This window comes from Maylandia zebra, linkage group LG16, assembly GCF_041146795.1.
Source record: "Maylandia zebra isolate NMK-2024a linkage group LG16, Mzebra_GT3a, whole genome shotgun sequence".
Taxonomy (NCBI): Eukaryota; Metazoa; Chordata; class Actinopteri; order Cichliformes; family Cichlidae; genus Maylandia; species Maylandia zebra.
The window spans coordinates 16,157,575-16,171,900 of record NC_135182.1 but is presented as its reverse complement, the minus strand read 5'-3'; the positions used below and the strand labels follow the sequence as shown (position 1 = coordinate 16,171,900).

Sequence of the window (14,326 nt, the reverse complement as noted above, 5' to 3'; positions counted from 1 at the left end):
GTTTTTAATGTTTTTTTTAAGATGGCGTACGAAGCAGAACCTGGATTATTCTTTCCTCATGATGTATGCTGTAAGCAAAGGAGTTTATTATGTCCAGGTATGTCTTTGGTGCAGTAGCATGTAAAGCTGAGCACACACTTTGTTCAGTTCTGGTATTGGTTTGTTACTGGTTCGGCCCGGGTTCGAACCCAGAACCTTTCGGTACATGTCCCTCTCTACTTTCCTCTCTACTTCATTGTTTTTATTAAACGTTAAAAATAGAAATATTTTTAAAAAAAAGTTCATCAGGAAGAACAGTGCAACATGTTCATATTGACCTTTGATTATCTGTTTTATCCAACAGTCCAGTTTGGGCTTTAGAATCAAAAGTGAGGCTTTACGTGCTCTGAAAGTCATTTAAAATTATTCTATTTTATCGACTTCCAAGACTAAACTTTCTCCTTTTCTCTGCTACGGCAACACTGAGGACACAGTCATCTTGGTTGAATAAACTTTATTGGAATTTCTGTGTAAGCCTTTGACCTCTTTCACTTCCACTCTGAGCTCCACGTCATTGTTGGTTTGTTGCCAGCAGAAAAGACTCCGGCTTTGGCCTTACAGGGAGGCCGATTAAAACGTGTAGTGCGTAATTAAAATTGGATGGTGTCTGCCCAGATTTAACAGTTAATCCTACTAGCATGCTATAGCTCATAGATAAGAACTGAAGCAGAGCGAATGACAGGGTGTACCAAAACAAACATGTATCACACTGGAAATATACTGTGCTCAACAATTTAGGCTGACTATGCAAAATGTTACACACTCAGTTCCCAGATTTGGATGGACTGCGATGTATTTTTTGCAAATGTGAAAGCCTGTTTTCATGCATAGTAAGGAAACAGGTTTTCTTTTATCAATGAAAACCAGGTCATTTTTCAGAGGCACTATGGTTTATTGTTGTAGCTAGGTTTACTTAGTAGGCTGATCCTCTTAGATTTCTGCAGCCCTGAAGTTAAAGTAGATGTCACATATGGGATTTGATTCTTATACAAGCCATTCAAAACTGAATGTAACTGCTGTGATCTTTTATCTTTCTGTCTTCTTTGTGCGATGTGTCATTTCCATACTGTGCTCTCACCTGAAGGCAAAAGGTACTGCCTAGCATAGCGTCGCGCTACTCTAGTTTAGTGCGCAAACTCAGAAGTGTTTCTTAACTGAGCTCAGAGAGCTGTGCTTGTGTGAAAATAGAAGAGTCTCCCTCCTACTATTCACCCTCTATGCCACAATTAAAGCCCTAAACTTTAAGGGCTTCTTCTGTTTTACAGTCTGATTTTCCTGTGTGTGTTTGTTTAGCTGGAGGATGACATTGTGGCCAAGCCCAACTACTTTGCCACCATGAAGAACTTTGCCCTGCAGCTGTCTTCAGAAGACTGGATGATCCTGGAGTTCTCTCAGCTTGGCTTCATTGGTACTACGCATTAAGCACTGAGCATCCACCAGTGTTCTGTCAAAACAAAGCACAGTCAGCAAAAACACATTTGTGATAAGGCATTTCCATCCTGTAGCACTTGATTATGACAACAGTGAAATGAAATGAAGCACATTGGGAGCAGCCAGTAAAGAAAGAGGAAAGTGATATTGATCACTATGGAAATTAGGTAGTTGCAATAAGCAGGAAAAAACAAAAGTAAATGAGGAGTGGGTACGTCTTTAGCTCATGTTGCATGCCTTTTAAGATTTTTAGAGAATTGAGGTTTCCAAAACAGTATTTTCACTTTCTTGCTGTATTAATTCCTGTTGATTTGCTCTGTTTTTCTCTTGTTTACTCTGTACCAGAAAGTCCCCTGAGCCCTTTTCATGCTTTAATCATCTTGCTGCAGATAATTTGTTGCTAATGAGCTTCTGTGGAGGATCAATGAATGTCTATAAACTTGTTTCCTACAGGAAAAATGTTCCAGGCTCCAGACTTGAACCTTATTGTTGAGTTCATTTTTATGTTCTACAAAGAGAAGCCCATCGACTGGCTGCTGGACCATATTCTGTGGGTCAAAGTCTGCAATCCTGAAAAAGATGCGGTATGCATTCTACTTCTACTACTTGTGGGGAAATAGTCTGCAAAAATAGGTCTTACCATTGTTCTCCTGCCACTTCCCCCCCAGAAACACTGTGAGAGGCAGAAGTCCAGCCTTCGTGTACGGTTTAGACCTTCACTATTTCAGCACGTGGGGCTCCATTCCTCTCTCGCTGGAAAGATTCAGAAACTTACGGTGAGTCACGGGTGTTTATTTTCCACAGCAGTTGAAATGTCTTCCTGTGTAGAAACACTTGTTTCCTCTTTGTGTAGGACAAGGACTTCCTGAAGCCCCTTCTGCACAAGATGCATGTTAACCCACCTGCTGAGGTCTCCACTTCAATGAAGGTATCACTCTGGAGTTTTGGTACCTTTGTATTCATTGTATAGTTACTAGTAATAATTACAGATAAAAATATAATTAGCTATTTGCAAAATGATGTGAGGAATAAAAGAGCGTGTCTCTTTCAGGTTTATCAGGGTCACACGTTGGAGAAGACGTATCTAGGGGAGGATTTCTTCTGGGCCATCACTCCTACTGCTGGAGACTATATCCTGTTCAAATTTGACAGGCCTGTTAGCATAGAGAGGTAAATAAAGAGCTGCTTTATTTGTGTGGTTTTTACCCCTTATTGCCCCAACAGGCAAGCCACGTGGACATCCAAATTTGCAAACAAGGTGTCATACTTTTCAAGTTTCAAATTAATACCATAGGTCCACCTAATAAAAATGACCTTGACCCCAAGGTTAGAGATCAAGTTTAGAGATAGTGTTTATTCAGATTTAGCTTTTGTGCTTTCTGTGCAGTGCAAATCCAAGGAACGGGATGAGCTAATGAGAGTACGAATGGGGGCGATCGTGGCTCAAGAGTTGGGAGTTCGTCTTGTAATCGGAAGGTTGCCGGTTCGAGCCCCGGCTTGGACAGTCTCAGTCGTTGTGTCCTTGGGCAAGACACTTCACCCGTTGCCTACTGGTGGTGGTCAGAGGGCCCGGTGGCGCCAGTGTCCGGCAGCCTCGCCTCTGTCAGTGCGCCCCAGGGTGGCTGTGGCTACAATGTAGCTTGCCATCACCAGTGTGTGAATGTGTGTGTGAATGGGTGGATGACTGGATATGTAAAGCGCTTTGGGGTCCTTAGGGACTAGTAAAGCGCTATATAAATACAGGCCATTTACCATTTACTCTAAATGAAGCATTTTCAGGCCGGCTTCCTACTCTCTGTGGAGTGAGGGTAGAAAGGGAACAAGGAGCTAATAACTATACTGGCAGGTTTAAGCAGAGCAGACAGAAATATTGCATTTTATAGTATTTAAAAATAATAGTAATGGCTTGAATATGAAATCTAAGAAACACCAGCCTGGACATTTTAACCAAGCTGGTGTACCCAGTTGTCTCAGCTCAGATATAGCGTGCAGCGGGTTTGTGTACTTTTGCATACCCAAATTCAGCCGTCTTGGCTCCCAGCTCCAATTTGACAGACTGTGTGCATCTGTGTGGCTGGTACCATTGGGGAGAAAGAAAGTGCAGGGATGCTTATCCATGAATGACGGCACTAAAACATGTGCTTGATTTGACTGGCAGGTTCCTGTTTCGCAGCGGTAACCAGGAGCACCCAGGGGACAAGATCGAGAACACCACGGTGGAAATACTGCCCGTCTCGGTATGAAAACACCCACACACACACAGACTCTTACACACGTCTGCCACCTTTCTCTGGTGCGGTGTGTGAATGGCTCTGATTAGATTATATCGAATGGCTGCTCTGAGGGACGTGGGGTATTGATTATTGACAGGAATGTGAGTGTGACAGAATCGCATACTCTTCCAGAGGTGATTCATTCTGACACTGTGCGCCACGCTTTGAGAACTGTTGCCAACATGTCTTTGAATGCAGCTCAAATGAGAGTCATCATTAAGATTATAAGATGAGTGTTTTATTTCATTTCATTTCGCTGTCCATCTGTTGTTGCCCTCTTATGTTAGGAAAGTGGACTTCAGACCAAAGACAAGTACAAGCGAACTGAAGATCGCTTTTATAGGATCGGTATGTGAATGTAATGAATTGCTACATGCTGTTTAAATACATGTTTTCTAGTTAGCTTTAGCATATTGGTTTAGAAAATATGTGTAAATCATTTAAGGTTAAGGATCGTTTTTGCCTCTGATCGCTTACAAGTTTTGAGGTGTGCCTGTTTATTTAAACACACAGGTCAGTTTGAAAAGGGTGTGGCCGAAGGGGCTGTAGATCCTTCACTGAATCCTGTTGTTGCGCTCCGACTTTCGGTTCTCAAGGACTCTGCTGTGTGGGCCATTCTCAGTGAAGTAAGCCAATCACACTTGCCATCTGTTGATGTGTTGCACAATAAACAATGAATATCAATGCACTAACTCCATGGTTGTACCTGTTTCCCCACAGATACATATAAAAAGGGTAACAAGCTGAACGGTCCTGAGGGCCTACGTGAGTGATGGCCCCTGGGGAACAGAGCCCCCCTAGGCTGCTTATGCAGGGCCCCTGGCACCTAGCGACCAGCAGTAAAGTCATTAGGGCTTAGAGTTGCTCGTCCGAGCTTGTCTGACGAATGCCACCTGTTTGTCCCCCGCTCTCCCTAATATACTTTTGCTTCTCATCAGTCTGTTTCTCCCCTTCTTCATTCTTCTCTCCCTCACTCTTTTGCTCTTCGTTTATTTGTGAGAATGTGAATACTACTGTCCGACAAACAACAGCGGAGTGTGTGAGGACTTTTGATCCATGCTCTGTTGTTAAGCAGCTTTTAAAACAATCAGAAAAAAAATACTGGGACAAATTAATCAAGCATCTGAGGGAGAACCGGTCACCTGGCCACTGGTGTAGATGCTGCCAAATCCTTCAGTTACTCAATGCTGCCACCTTTTGGGCGAGCTGGGGCATTGCACTGTCACTAGCGCCTCAGCGAAGCCTGCCATGATCAAGAATGTTGTCATCACTAGTGGCCAGTTGCTCTCTGTTCTCTGCAGAGATGACGGAGCTCCAGATCAACACCAGCCCAAACATTAGAAAAAAATGTTTCCATCTAGAAAGGTGTGGGTTCCATTTAAATGCTCAGCTTATCCTGAAACACACACTCAGGATGAGCTTACCATTAAAAAGATCCTGCCTGTAACCAGACGGTGACACCTTTGACCACATGCCAGTATCAGTGGTAACTACCCTACTCCATGAAGACAATGAATACCAACACCTCTTATCTGACAGGCTGTGTATGACCTCAGTGTCCATTTATAGGAAATCAATCGGACATTGCCTTGGCACCATTTTCCTGAAGGAATATATTGTTATATTGATATATTATTACAGCTACGACTGACGATCTATGAAGGTGATTTAATTTATTTGAAATAAATCTTTAATTTGTACAAGAGGTAAAATATATTTTTATTCTATCAAGAGATGTTTATGGTAGTTCAGAGTCTGTGTCTTTGTGTACTTTTGTGCGTTTTTCTTTTCTTTTCTAAATGCTATTGTACATATTATTTTCATTATAACAGCTACTTGCAGTTGCTTTCTCTGTCAGTACAAATAGCTTGGTTCAGTTTCTTATTGTTTCTCTCCTTTTGACGCAAAATGTCATAACTAATTTATTGGAACTGATAAAAAAAAACTTGATCGTAGGAAATCTGCTGAACAAAGCTGTAGCTGTGTGGGTCGAAATTGGTAATATGTGCCTTATATGTTGGTCCCTTGAAAGTATTTAACGTTATTCCCGCTCACGTTTGCCTACACGTCAATTGCTGGATATACTAATGTTTTGAATATTTTGAACCCACACAGTCCAATTAGTGATTGGATGTCAACGACAATAATTGTGTGTTGTGCTGAAAGTGGTAAATGAGCAGGGTTTGTGCCAGACGACCATCTGAAACGGCGTGATTTGCACTGCTTTCTTTTTTACAATCTTAGCCTTCATCGCTGTACCCAGTTTTCCATTTTTCCCACGTTTTTTTCCTCCACATTGCAATTCGTTTGTCCAGTCATGTGTCAGTTTTTTTTTGATTGGACATAATATTATGACTACTGATAATTGTGGAGAGTGCCACTGATTGTATATATAAATACAGTAACAATTTATGTCTCTCTATTACTTCCTCTTGCCTCTCTGATAGTTTCTAGAAATCAACTTGTATTTGTGGCTGATTTACTGAGTGGAAGCTGTTTTAAAGTGGAACTTCACTCATTTTTACTTGTTAAAAGGGTTTTTTTCAAGGGGGTAGTGAAGTGCCTTTTGGTGGAATCAATATGAATATTTTTTAATTGACTAATCACGCTTGTTCATGTGCATTATTATTATTTGTAATTCATTAAAAAATGCCTTTTGGGTCATAGCAGGCTCCTCTGCCCCCTGATCAAACCTGAGCTGACTAAAGAAAAGTGGTACATTCTTCACATTTACAGAGGAGATGGGAGAAAATGCAACTCAAGTTGCTGTTTTGAGAGTTTGCTGCATCCATATTTAAACAAACTGAATGCATGTAAACGGCATGAAACGGTCATTTGATCCTTAGGACCCCGCTCCTTCCTGCATTTGTAGAAAGTAGAAGGCAAACAGGAAAGGAGTGTTGCTTCACAGCTGCCGCTCACCTCCAAACATCCATCAGTTCATGTGCCTTCATCGTGTACATGCGTATGCCTGACTTGCATCATTTTTCATTGGACATCTTCCCAAATAAATGCTAAAGGTTGTTACGAGCCATGGCCATTTTGTGTTGATTTTGTTCTACTTGCATTATTCATGTCATCTGCATCACCGGGTTTAATTAAAGACATTGAAAACTTTGCAAATAAGACCTAAAAGTCCAGCGTGTTAAGTTTTCGCAAGTTGATGAATAAAAAAACATACAAGGAAAACTACAATCGTTCCCAGCATGCATAGCTGAGTACTTCCGTTTTCCCATCATGCCATTTCAGAAAGATGGTAGCTTACAGCTTTCATAATAACGTCGGTTTTAGTGCTGTGAACTAGCTGATTTTTCTCACTTGTTAGTTTACTAGTACGGTGATAACTGGTGTTAAATTGAATTCCGAACAATGCCGAAATATTACGAAGACAAGGAGGAGGATAACAGAGCATGCGCAGGCATCAGAGAAGACTTTAAGGCATGTCTCCTTCAGCACGACTGTGTTGTTAAGGTAAGTTAATGTACCCTAGTTGAGGGTGCTTAGCTTAAAACCAAAGCAATCAATTCTGTTACACCTAAAAGACAATCTGGAGACAGAGCCATAAATAAAGCGCGGGAAAGAAATACTTGTGAAAGATTCCTGAGGTTAGCCATGCTTTGTAGCCTACCCACTGTCCTAGAGTACAGCCCATAGACAGTGCTTTAGTTTAACAGCTGCTAGAAACTATATGAATTACATATTACCCAAGATTATTATTGGTTGTCCTTCTTTCTGTCGATTGGCGACACTTGTTTACCTTAAAACTTACACCTGTCCTACGATCGTCATTTCGCTGGGTTGTCAAATGTTGCCAATAACAAGAATTAGCAGCACCACATTAGCCAAGTCGGCGCAGTCTCCCCAAAATACATGTTTGCTTGTTTTTTTTGTGCCTTTAACTGACCGGAGCTGTGGTCGAATATAATAAATAAATAACAACTACTTCGTCTTTTTCTTGACCTCGATAAAAAACACCATGAGGTCGTGGAATAGCGAAAGACTTGGGTAAACAGGATCAGAAAGCCTGCAGGCTCTGCCTCCCATTCTACTTTTAAAAATACCTGTAATCACAAATTAACAGTCTGAGAGCCAAGCGATTCGTAACTTTCTGTGTTAAAAGGATTTAACGGGGAGCCAATGAAGAGAAGCCAGTATGGGAGGAATATCCTCTCTTTCTAGTCCCTGACAGTACCCTCGCTGCAGCAACTGAAAGCTTTTCAGGGAATTTTTAGGACAGCGTGATAATAATAAATGACAGCAGTCCAGCCTATAAATAATAAATGCACCCTGTGTCACCCTGAGACAGGATATTTTTAATTTTAGAGATATTGTGCAGGTGAAAGAAAGCAGTCCTACATATTTGGTCAGAAATGACTCCAAGAATCCTCACAGGAATCTTTCCCTGAGGCCGGGGTAACTCCTTCCATAGCAAGTATCATCAAAAAAAGAAAGCTCACAAAGTGAAATAAAATGTTTATCACTGTGAGGTTACATGAAAAAAACAGGTGGTGATCCTGTCCACTCTTATATGAGTAAAGAGGATCCAGTGTTTAATGGTATGTCACCGATGCCAGTTATACTTGTGTTTATATACAGTGTGGATATAATGTACATTTTAGTAATAGGAAGGGCCCAGTGTATGAAGTGGTTTCTTATTTTTTCAGGAGGGAAAGAAACCCAGTGAGTGTCTAAAGGAAGGCCACTGCAAAGCCCTGCAGACATCCTTCTTTGAGTGCAAGAGGTCAATGGTGAGTTTTAGGAAACAGTCAACTAGTCATTAAAACAGAGAGCTTTCTAATTTCTGATAGGGGCTTATTGTGCAGTTAAAAAAAAAAAAAACTTAACCAAGATCATCTGTTTACAGCTGGATGCAAGGTCAAGATTCAGAGGAAGGAAAGGAGAATGAGGAACCAGGCGAAATCTGATGCATCTTTTTAGGGTTCAAGCAGCTCCGAGTACGTGCATTGATGTCCAGGGAATGTTCCAGCGTTACAAATACCTGCTGTGGACATGTGTTGAGAAAGTTGGTGACGCACTGAAAACAGGATTACCGACTAATCAAGCGAAGTGCAGGACTGGGGACAAAACCTGTACAACTCTTCTGATCGATGGGAGTTTTTATTTCTTGGGAGAAAAATGTTGGATGAGTGTGTGTTTAAGGAAATGCAAACACTTGTAATAAATTAATGATTACAATGGACAAGATTTTGTTTCAAAACATTATATTGAACTTCTGATTGATAGCAAACTTGTCTACAGTATAAACATTATACAAATGAGGTGTCCTGCAGAGAGGCAGTGCTATGTCAGTCAGTTCCCAGGTGTAGCTTGCAGTTTCTGCTCTATGCAGGGTGCTGACTTATGACCACCATTGCAAACAGTTTCTTCAGTCACAGAACAAGCAAATCAAGTTCTTCATGTCCTCCCCATGTACCTTCACAGTTGGGTCAATCCACAATTAAAGTCAGTTCAACGCCTTCAGAATTAGACTATAATTAAAAAACTAACAAACAAACAGATGTGGCTCAAAACTCTTCATTTTTGAGTCCATTTAAGAGTGAGCTCAAATTCAGTGTCATTAAATAAAGATAAGTCTGATTTTTATTCAAGACCTTTTTTTTCCTTCTTATTAACTCTGAGCATCGATATCATGGGATGTGTCTGTTTCAGTAGCAAAACTACAACACTTGTCCATCACAGTAATTATGAAGGAAATATAAAGGCTTTCTAAAATCCTAGCGGGAGATTGGCCGATCACAACAGTGATTATAAACTTTCTGTTAAGCAGGGCTCTTTATTTTAGGCTCCGCATTCTTTCACATAATAATGGGTGTTTTACATGCCACGCAACTCTTCCATATGAAGGCATGACTGTAGCTGAGCAAATCATCGACTGATGGAAGACTGGTGGTTTGATCAGAATACAGAATTAGAATACTTTATTAATCCCTAAGGAAATTATGTCAATTTTAATACTCGAACAGGGACTTGGACCCTCAATCATCGCATTCACAAACCTGGACGTCCATGTTACCCGCCCCATAAAAACAAACCTGTAAAGGTGCCGCTTCTGGCCGATTTAAATATTATTGTAAAGCTGCCATCATCATCTGCTTGAACTTCTCCAAGTCCACCTTCCTCATGAGACAAACCTCGCGAGCGTCCTTCAGGAAACCCACAGTGTCTACTATCATCATGCCCCTGGTGTGCGTGCCTGACAGCTCCACGCTGACTGGGTATTGGTCGCTTTCTATGATGAACGAATCATCTATGGCGGCAGCCACTGCATACGAGTCGCAGGAAATGAAACCCGAACCCGCGACGCACTCTTTCTGCAAGCGTTCAGTCTGCGCCGCCTGGTAGCTGTGGTGGAAGATCTTCTTCATGAAGCGAGCTTTACTGGTGTCCTGCGCCAACCATTCATCGCAGAACTCCTGTTGAAGTGCGAGCAGAGAAAAGTGTTTTGTTTTGGTCACTTGACGACAAACATGTAGCACGAATCAACTTCTAAACGCTAAAACGTGTAAACACAGGCATTACCCAGGTTAACTTGTTGTAGCAGGTGAACTCCCAGCCGGCCAAGTAGGTGGGACAGCGGTACTCTTTAAGCACGATGTATGCAGCTTCTGGATCCACAGCAAAATTAAACTCCCCACACACTGTGGTGTTCCCTCGAGCTGGATTACACAGGGTAGAGACAATAATGAGAACCCCACACAGACAAAGATTACAATTCTGGTGAAAAAATAATAAATTACCAGTTGATATTTGATGGACTATGTTGTAAACAAAATGTTACTGATAAATCCAATTACCTTGTTTTGTTTTGAGATTAATTTAAACTGAAAGGGTGGAAAGCAATACTTGGAAAACTTCATAAAGTTTGGTAATGAAAAGCAACAGCTAACGACTTAAATGTTCCATCAATTAAATAATTGTTTCTGCTGTTAGAATGGGTCCACTGGTTATTTAGTCACGTCTGTCTGGAAACACCATAGAATTCATTCTAACGTGTATTTCTTCATAAACAGTTTATATCCTCTGGCCCTATGTAGACTTATGAAGCGACAGTGTTTTACTGACATTCAGTGTTGCCTCCCATGATGTAGAGGCCTTTGAGTTTGCTCGGCAGAGATGGATCCATCTTCACAGCCAGAGCCAAGTTGGTGAGGGGTGCCGTGGCAACCAGAGATACCTGGGAGAAGACACACGGATTAAAATTTTGCAAAAAGCGCACTTGTGCAAGCGCAGAGAGCTTTCCCCCAGAACCTTTTACGTGATAAAGAAAATGTCACTGTGATATTAATGACATTTATTGCTGACATAGCGACGTCATGTGTTTACTTTCCCTAGCGCACATGATGAGAGGAGCCCAGACATCTCAGAGAGCGAGACAGACTGTCATATTTGACAGCAACTTACAGGAGAAATATGGAAACTATCACAATCTCATTCTGAGGGTCTATCACTCACACATTCCTCACCTCTCCTGGGTTCTCGTTTACAATCCTGATCATAGCAATCGCAGCGTTTTCCTTCTGAACAAGCTCCAAACCGGGAGCCTTGGAGTCAGGAGCGTCACCCAGGCCATCCTTCCCGTGGAAGTGCCCCGAGCTGATGCCGCTGTCGCCGAGGATCGGCATAGCAGCGCCTTTAAACACTGGAATCTGCAGAAACATGCAAACGCAGAACCGGTTATAATTCATCCCTGCTTTTATTCCATCAGCATTCCCAAACCAACTTCAGCTTTTAGGCAACTGTAACATTCAGACTTCTGTTTCAAGCTAGAACATACTGCCACTAAGCAGCAGTGGCATTTTTATTTATAGAACGCATTTCATTATGTTCAAACTCAATGTGCTGAACACAGAGGTTTAAATATAAAAAGCTTTTGAGTCTGTTTCTGTGTGTTGGCACAGATGTAATTGATCTCAGGTCAGCAGCTTGTTACAAAGAGCTGGAACACACTAACTGAAAGCACCTTCAGCACACTTAGATTTCATTCTGGGAACAGTTAAACCATCTGCTGATGACTTGAGAGGTCAGAGTGGCTCGTAAACAAGGTTGTAAACGGGGGAGCAAATCAGATTAGTCAATTATGAAACTTACGTGAATTTCAAGAAGTGTTTAGAGTTTATTACACCTTCTGTGTGCATGTGAATTGGGGTGGCTGTAGCTCGGGTGGTAGAGCAGGTCATCTGCTCATTAGAAGGTTTGTGTGCCAAATATCCTTGGGCAGGATACTAACCCCAATTTGCTAGAATGAATATTACATAGCAAACACTTAGAAAGAAAAAAAATTGTATAAAATCTAATTTTCGGATTCATCCCTCTCAGCAGAGGTAAAACAGTGCTGTGAGTGACTTTCCACCTTCTGACAATGGTCATTCTGTGGTAAACATAATAAGAACAGTATTGGTTTACTTTAGCAGGGAAGCTAGTTAGTGCTGATCGCGAGGAAAAGCCCTCTCAGCTTTGTATATCAATAAAACCAAAATAATTATCTCTGGAGTAACATCTGAATATATTCTGTTCTTCTTTCTCCTAGAAAGAAAAAGCTGAAAGTATTCAGAGTGACCAGAAGCAGATGAGGGAGAGGCGACTACAGAGCTCAACCTAACATAGATAGAAGGATAGATAAAAATCTTTATTTCCTCCAAAGGGAAATTCAAATAAAATTTCAAGGAGCAATAAAAATAAAGGTGGGCTCACCACTGAGAGTACTATGCTCGCCATGCTGTGTGTATTTTAATAACAGATACAGCCTGGTACATCCTCCAGGGTAAAGAGGGTTAATAAAACACCTGATTTATGTTACTCATTTATCCTGAAGCCTTTTTGAAGCGGCCTAAACTGGCAGTCTTCTGTTTTGTATGTTTGGAAAAAAGTACAAAGGTACATCTCCATGTGGAAGGATTAACTTGAGAAATGGATGAACATAAATCCTGTAACTTGTGTGCTCATTTCTCTTTATTCATGTTATGAATACATGCATAAAAAAAAAACTAAGTAAATGTCAACATTTGACCACTTTGACAAATCTGAATTAACAAAAATATTCCTCTGAGTGAGACGAGGTGCTTTGTGTTTAACTTTGCCCAATTGTTTCCAAGCAGTAGCTGGTTTAATATAATAACTAATATGTGAGATGCTTGATTTCAGAGAACTAAAGCCAACTCCTTCAAACTGTCCACTTTCTGCATCGGGTCATGTGGCATGAGGAACAACTCCTCATTGTTAGACAATTCTATAAAATGCAACCTCGCTTATCACATGAGGCCAGGAAATTCCAACAATGTCACGCTACTTGATTTTAACACGAGTGTGCAACTACAGAGCACCCTACCTCGAGGTGACTGCAGGCTTGCAGGACTCGCAGTGCGTTTTTACACACATTCTCCACTGAGGTGTTTCCATGCACACAGGTAATGCCCAAGATCTGCACATTGGGGGCAGCCAGGGCCATCATGATGGCCTGAGCATCGTCCACGCCACAGTCCACATCCAACAGCAGCTTCTTCCTCATCCTGGACCCTGCGGTAAGAACACAGTTATCCAAGTGTCTGGTTAAACTAAGCTGAAAGAACACGGTCTTTGCACTGTGATAAAGAGGGCAGGAATCAGCTACACCGAGATCAGCTACACCATCTCAGTCAGTGAACCTGATATGAAACAGAAACGTATGCTATTTTCACATCATTACCTGCAGCAGTGTGACAGAAGGATAACCTGCAGTGGGTCACTCTCATAGACGGGAACCGGCCAAATTCAACTGGAAACAACCTTTGAACAGCAATAAAAACACGAAAAGCTGAATGGACAGTGGACCTTGTCCTAGTAGCAAAAGTTAATATTCCATCTACTTTATGGTCTGCTGATTAAAATTCATAATCTGTGACGGAACTACAATCAACCTGTGGAAAGACTGCTTCCTTAAATCCTTCCTACAAAGCGCTTTTTGCAGAAGAAATGTCCCTGAAATGACAGAATAAAGCATCGATGCTGTGTTTTCTAAAACTAAGCAGTCAGTTAAACGCAGTAAAATAAACGTAAACAAGCAAAGCCTGATTTGAGTCCAGCAAGAAAAAGTAACACGTTAATCCCTCACCTTTCCACAGAGGTCGACAAAACATCAGCCACTGCTACAAAGTCCCACAGAAACACAAATTGCTTCTGGGTCCTTATTCTTCGTCTTCTTCTGCCGCTGGTTCTTCTTCGGTGGTTAACACTAACAATCGGGTAGATTACCGCCACCCAGTGAGCTGGAGTGATATTCTGCAGCACGGGATAGGAGGTTCCCAGTTTATCTTTTTATTTATTTCAAATTTTATTTAATTAGTGACAAATTAAATTATTTAATTATGTATTTATTTAATTTATTCTGGCACAGCAGAGAGTTCAATTCAGTCTGCCAGACGGCTGTGGAAAATGTGAAGGAGGGCATAGATTTTTCATGTCTAACTGCAACTATTTTTTTTTTTTACAGCTTTTCTTGCTGAGAAAGATCTCTCTCGTGGGCTATTCATACCACGCCATAGTAATTACGTAATGAATAAAATATTAAAACAGAAAAATTCAATTTT

The 14,326-nt window shown here is 41.2% G+C and overlaps 3 protein-coding genes across 5 annotated transcripts in view; 2 read left to right on the top strand and 1 right to left on the bottom strand.

Annotated features, from left to right (window-relative positions):
- The window catches only part of mgat4a (alpha-1,3-mannosyl-glycoprotein 4-beta-N-acetylglucosaminyltransferase A), a 29,454-nt gene extending 22,681 nt beyond the window's left edge, over window positions 1-6,773 (top strand). The window contains exons 7-16 of one of the 2 annotated variants that reach the window (XM_004551311.6): window positions 22-97; window positions 1,333-1,447; window positions 1,924-2,054; window positions 2,139-2,246; window positions 2,324-2,398; window positions 2,522-2,640; window positions 3,629-3,707; window positions 4,031-4,091; window positions 4,257-4,369; window positions 4,464-6,773. In XM_004551311.6, coding sequence (XP_004551368.1) covers window positions 22-97; window positions 1,333-1,447; window positions 1,924-2,054; window positions 2,139-2,246; window positions 2,324-2,398; window positions 2,522-2,640; window positions 3,629-3,707; window positions 4,031-4,091; window positions 4,257-4,369; window positions 4,464-4,490 — 904 coding nt within the window. In that variant the 3' untranslated portion in view covers window positions 4,491-6,773. The other variant, XM_076874830.1, reaches the window with a different exon arrangement.
- A 192-nt stretch (window positions 6,774-6,965) lies between these two features.
- On the top strand, window positions 6,966-8,948 carry coa5 (cytochrome C oxidase assembly factor 5). The gene is made up of 3 exons (XM_004551307.2): window positions 6,966-7,214; window positions 8,408-8,491; window positions 8,608-8,948. Exons 1-3 carry the CDS (start codon window positions 7,113-7,115, stop codon window positions 8,647-8,649), a joined length of 228 nt encoding a protein of 75 aa, XP_004551364.1. The 5' UTR covers window positions 6,966-7,112; the 3' UTR covers window positions 8,650-8,948.
- si:dkey-4e7.3 (inosine-uridine preferring nucleoside hydrolase) lies at window positions 8,949-13,992 on the bottom strand. Of its 2 annotated transcripts, XM_004551308.4 has the most exons (8): window positions 13,852-13,974; window positions 13,658-13,718; window positions 13,447-13,526; window positions 13,090-13,277; window positions 11,228-11,410; window positions 10,827-10,938; window positions 10,284-10,420; window positions 8,949-10,177 (listed from the first exon to the last, which is right to left on the bottom strand). In XM_004551308.4, exons 1-8 carry the CDS (start codon window positions 13,874-13,876, stop codon window positions 9,830-9,832), a joined length of 1,134 nt encoding a protein of 377 aa, XP_004551365.1. In that variant the 5' UTR covers window positions 13,877-13,974; the 3' UTR covers window positions 8,949-9,829. The 2 variants fall into 2 exon arrangements, with proteins under 2 accessions (XP_004551365.1, XP_004551366.1); XM_004551309.2 differs by lacking the exon at window positions 13,658-13,718 and having other exon boundaries at window positions 13,852-13,992.
- Window positions 13,993-14,326: the final 334 nt, after the last annotated feature.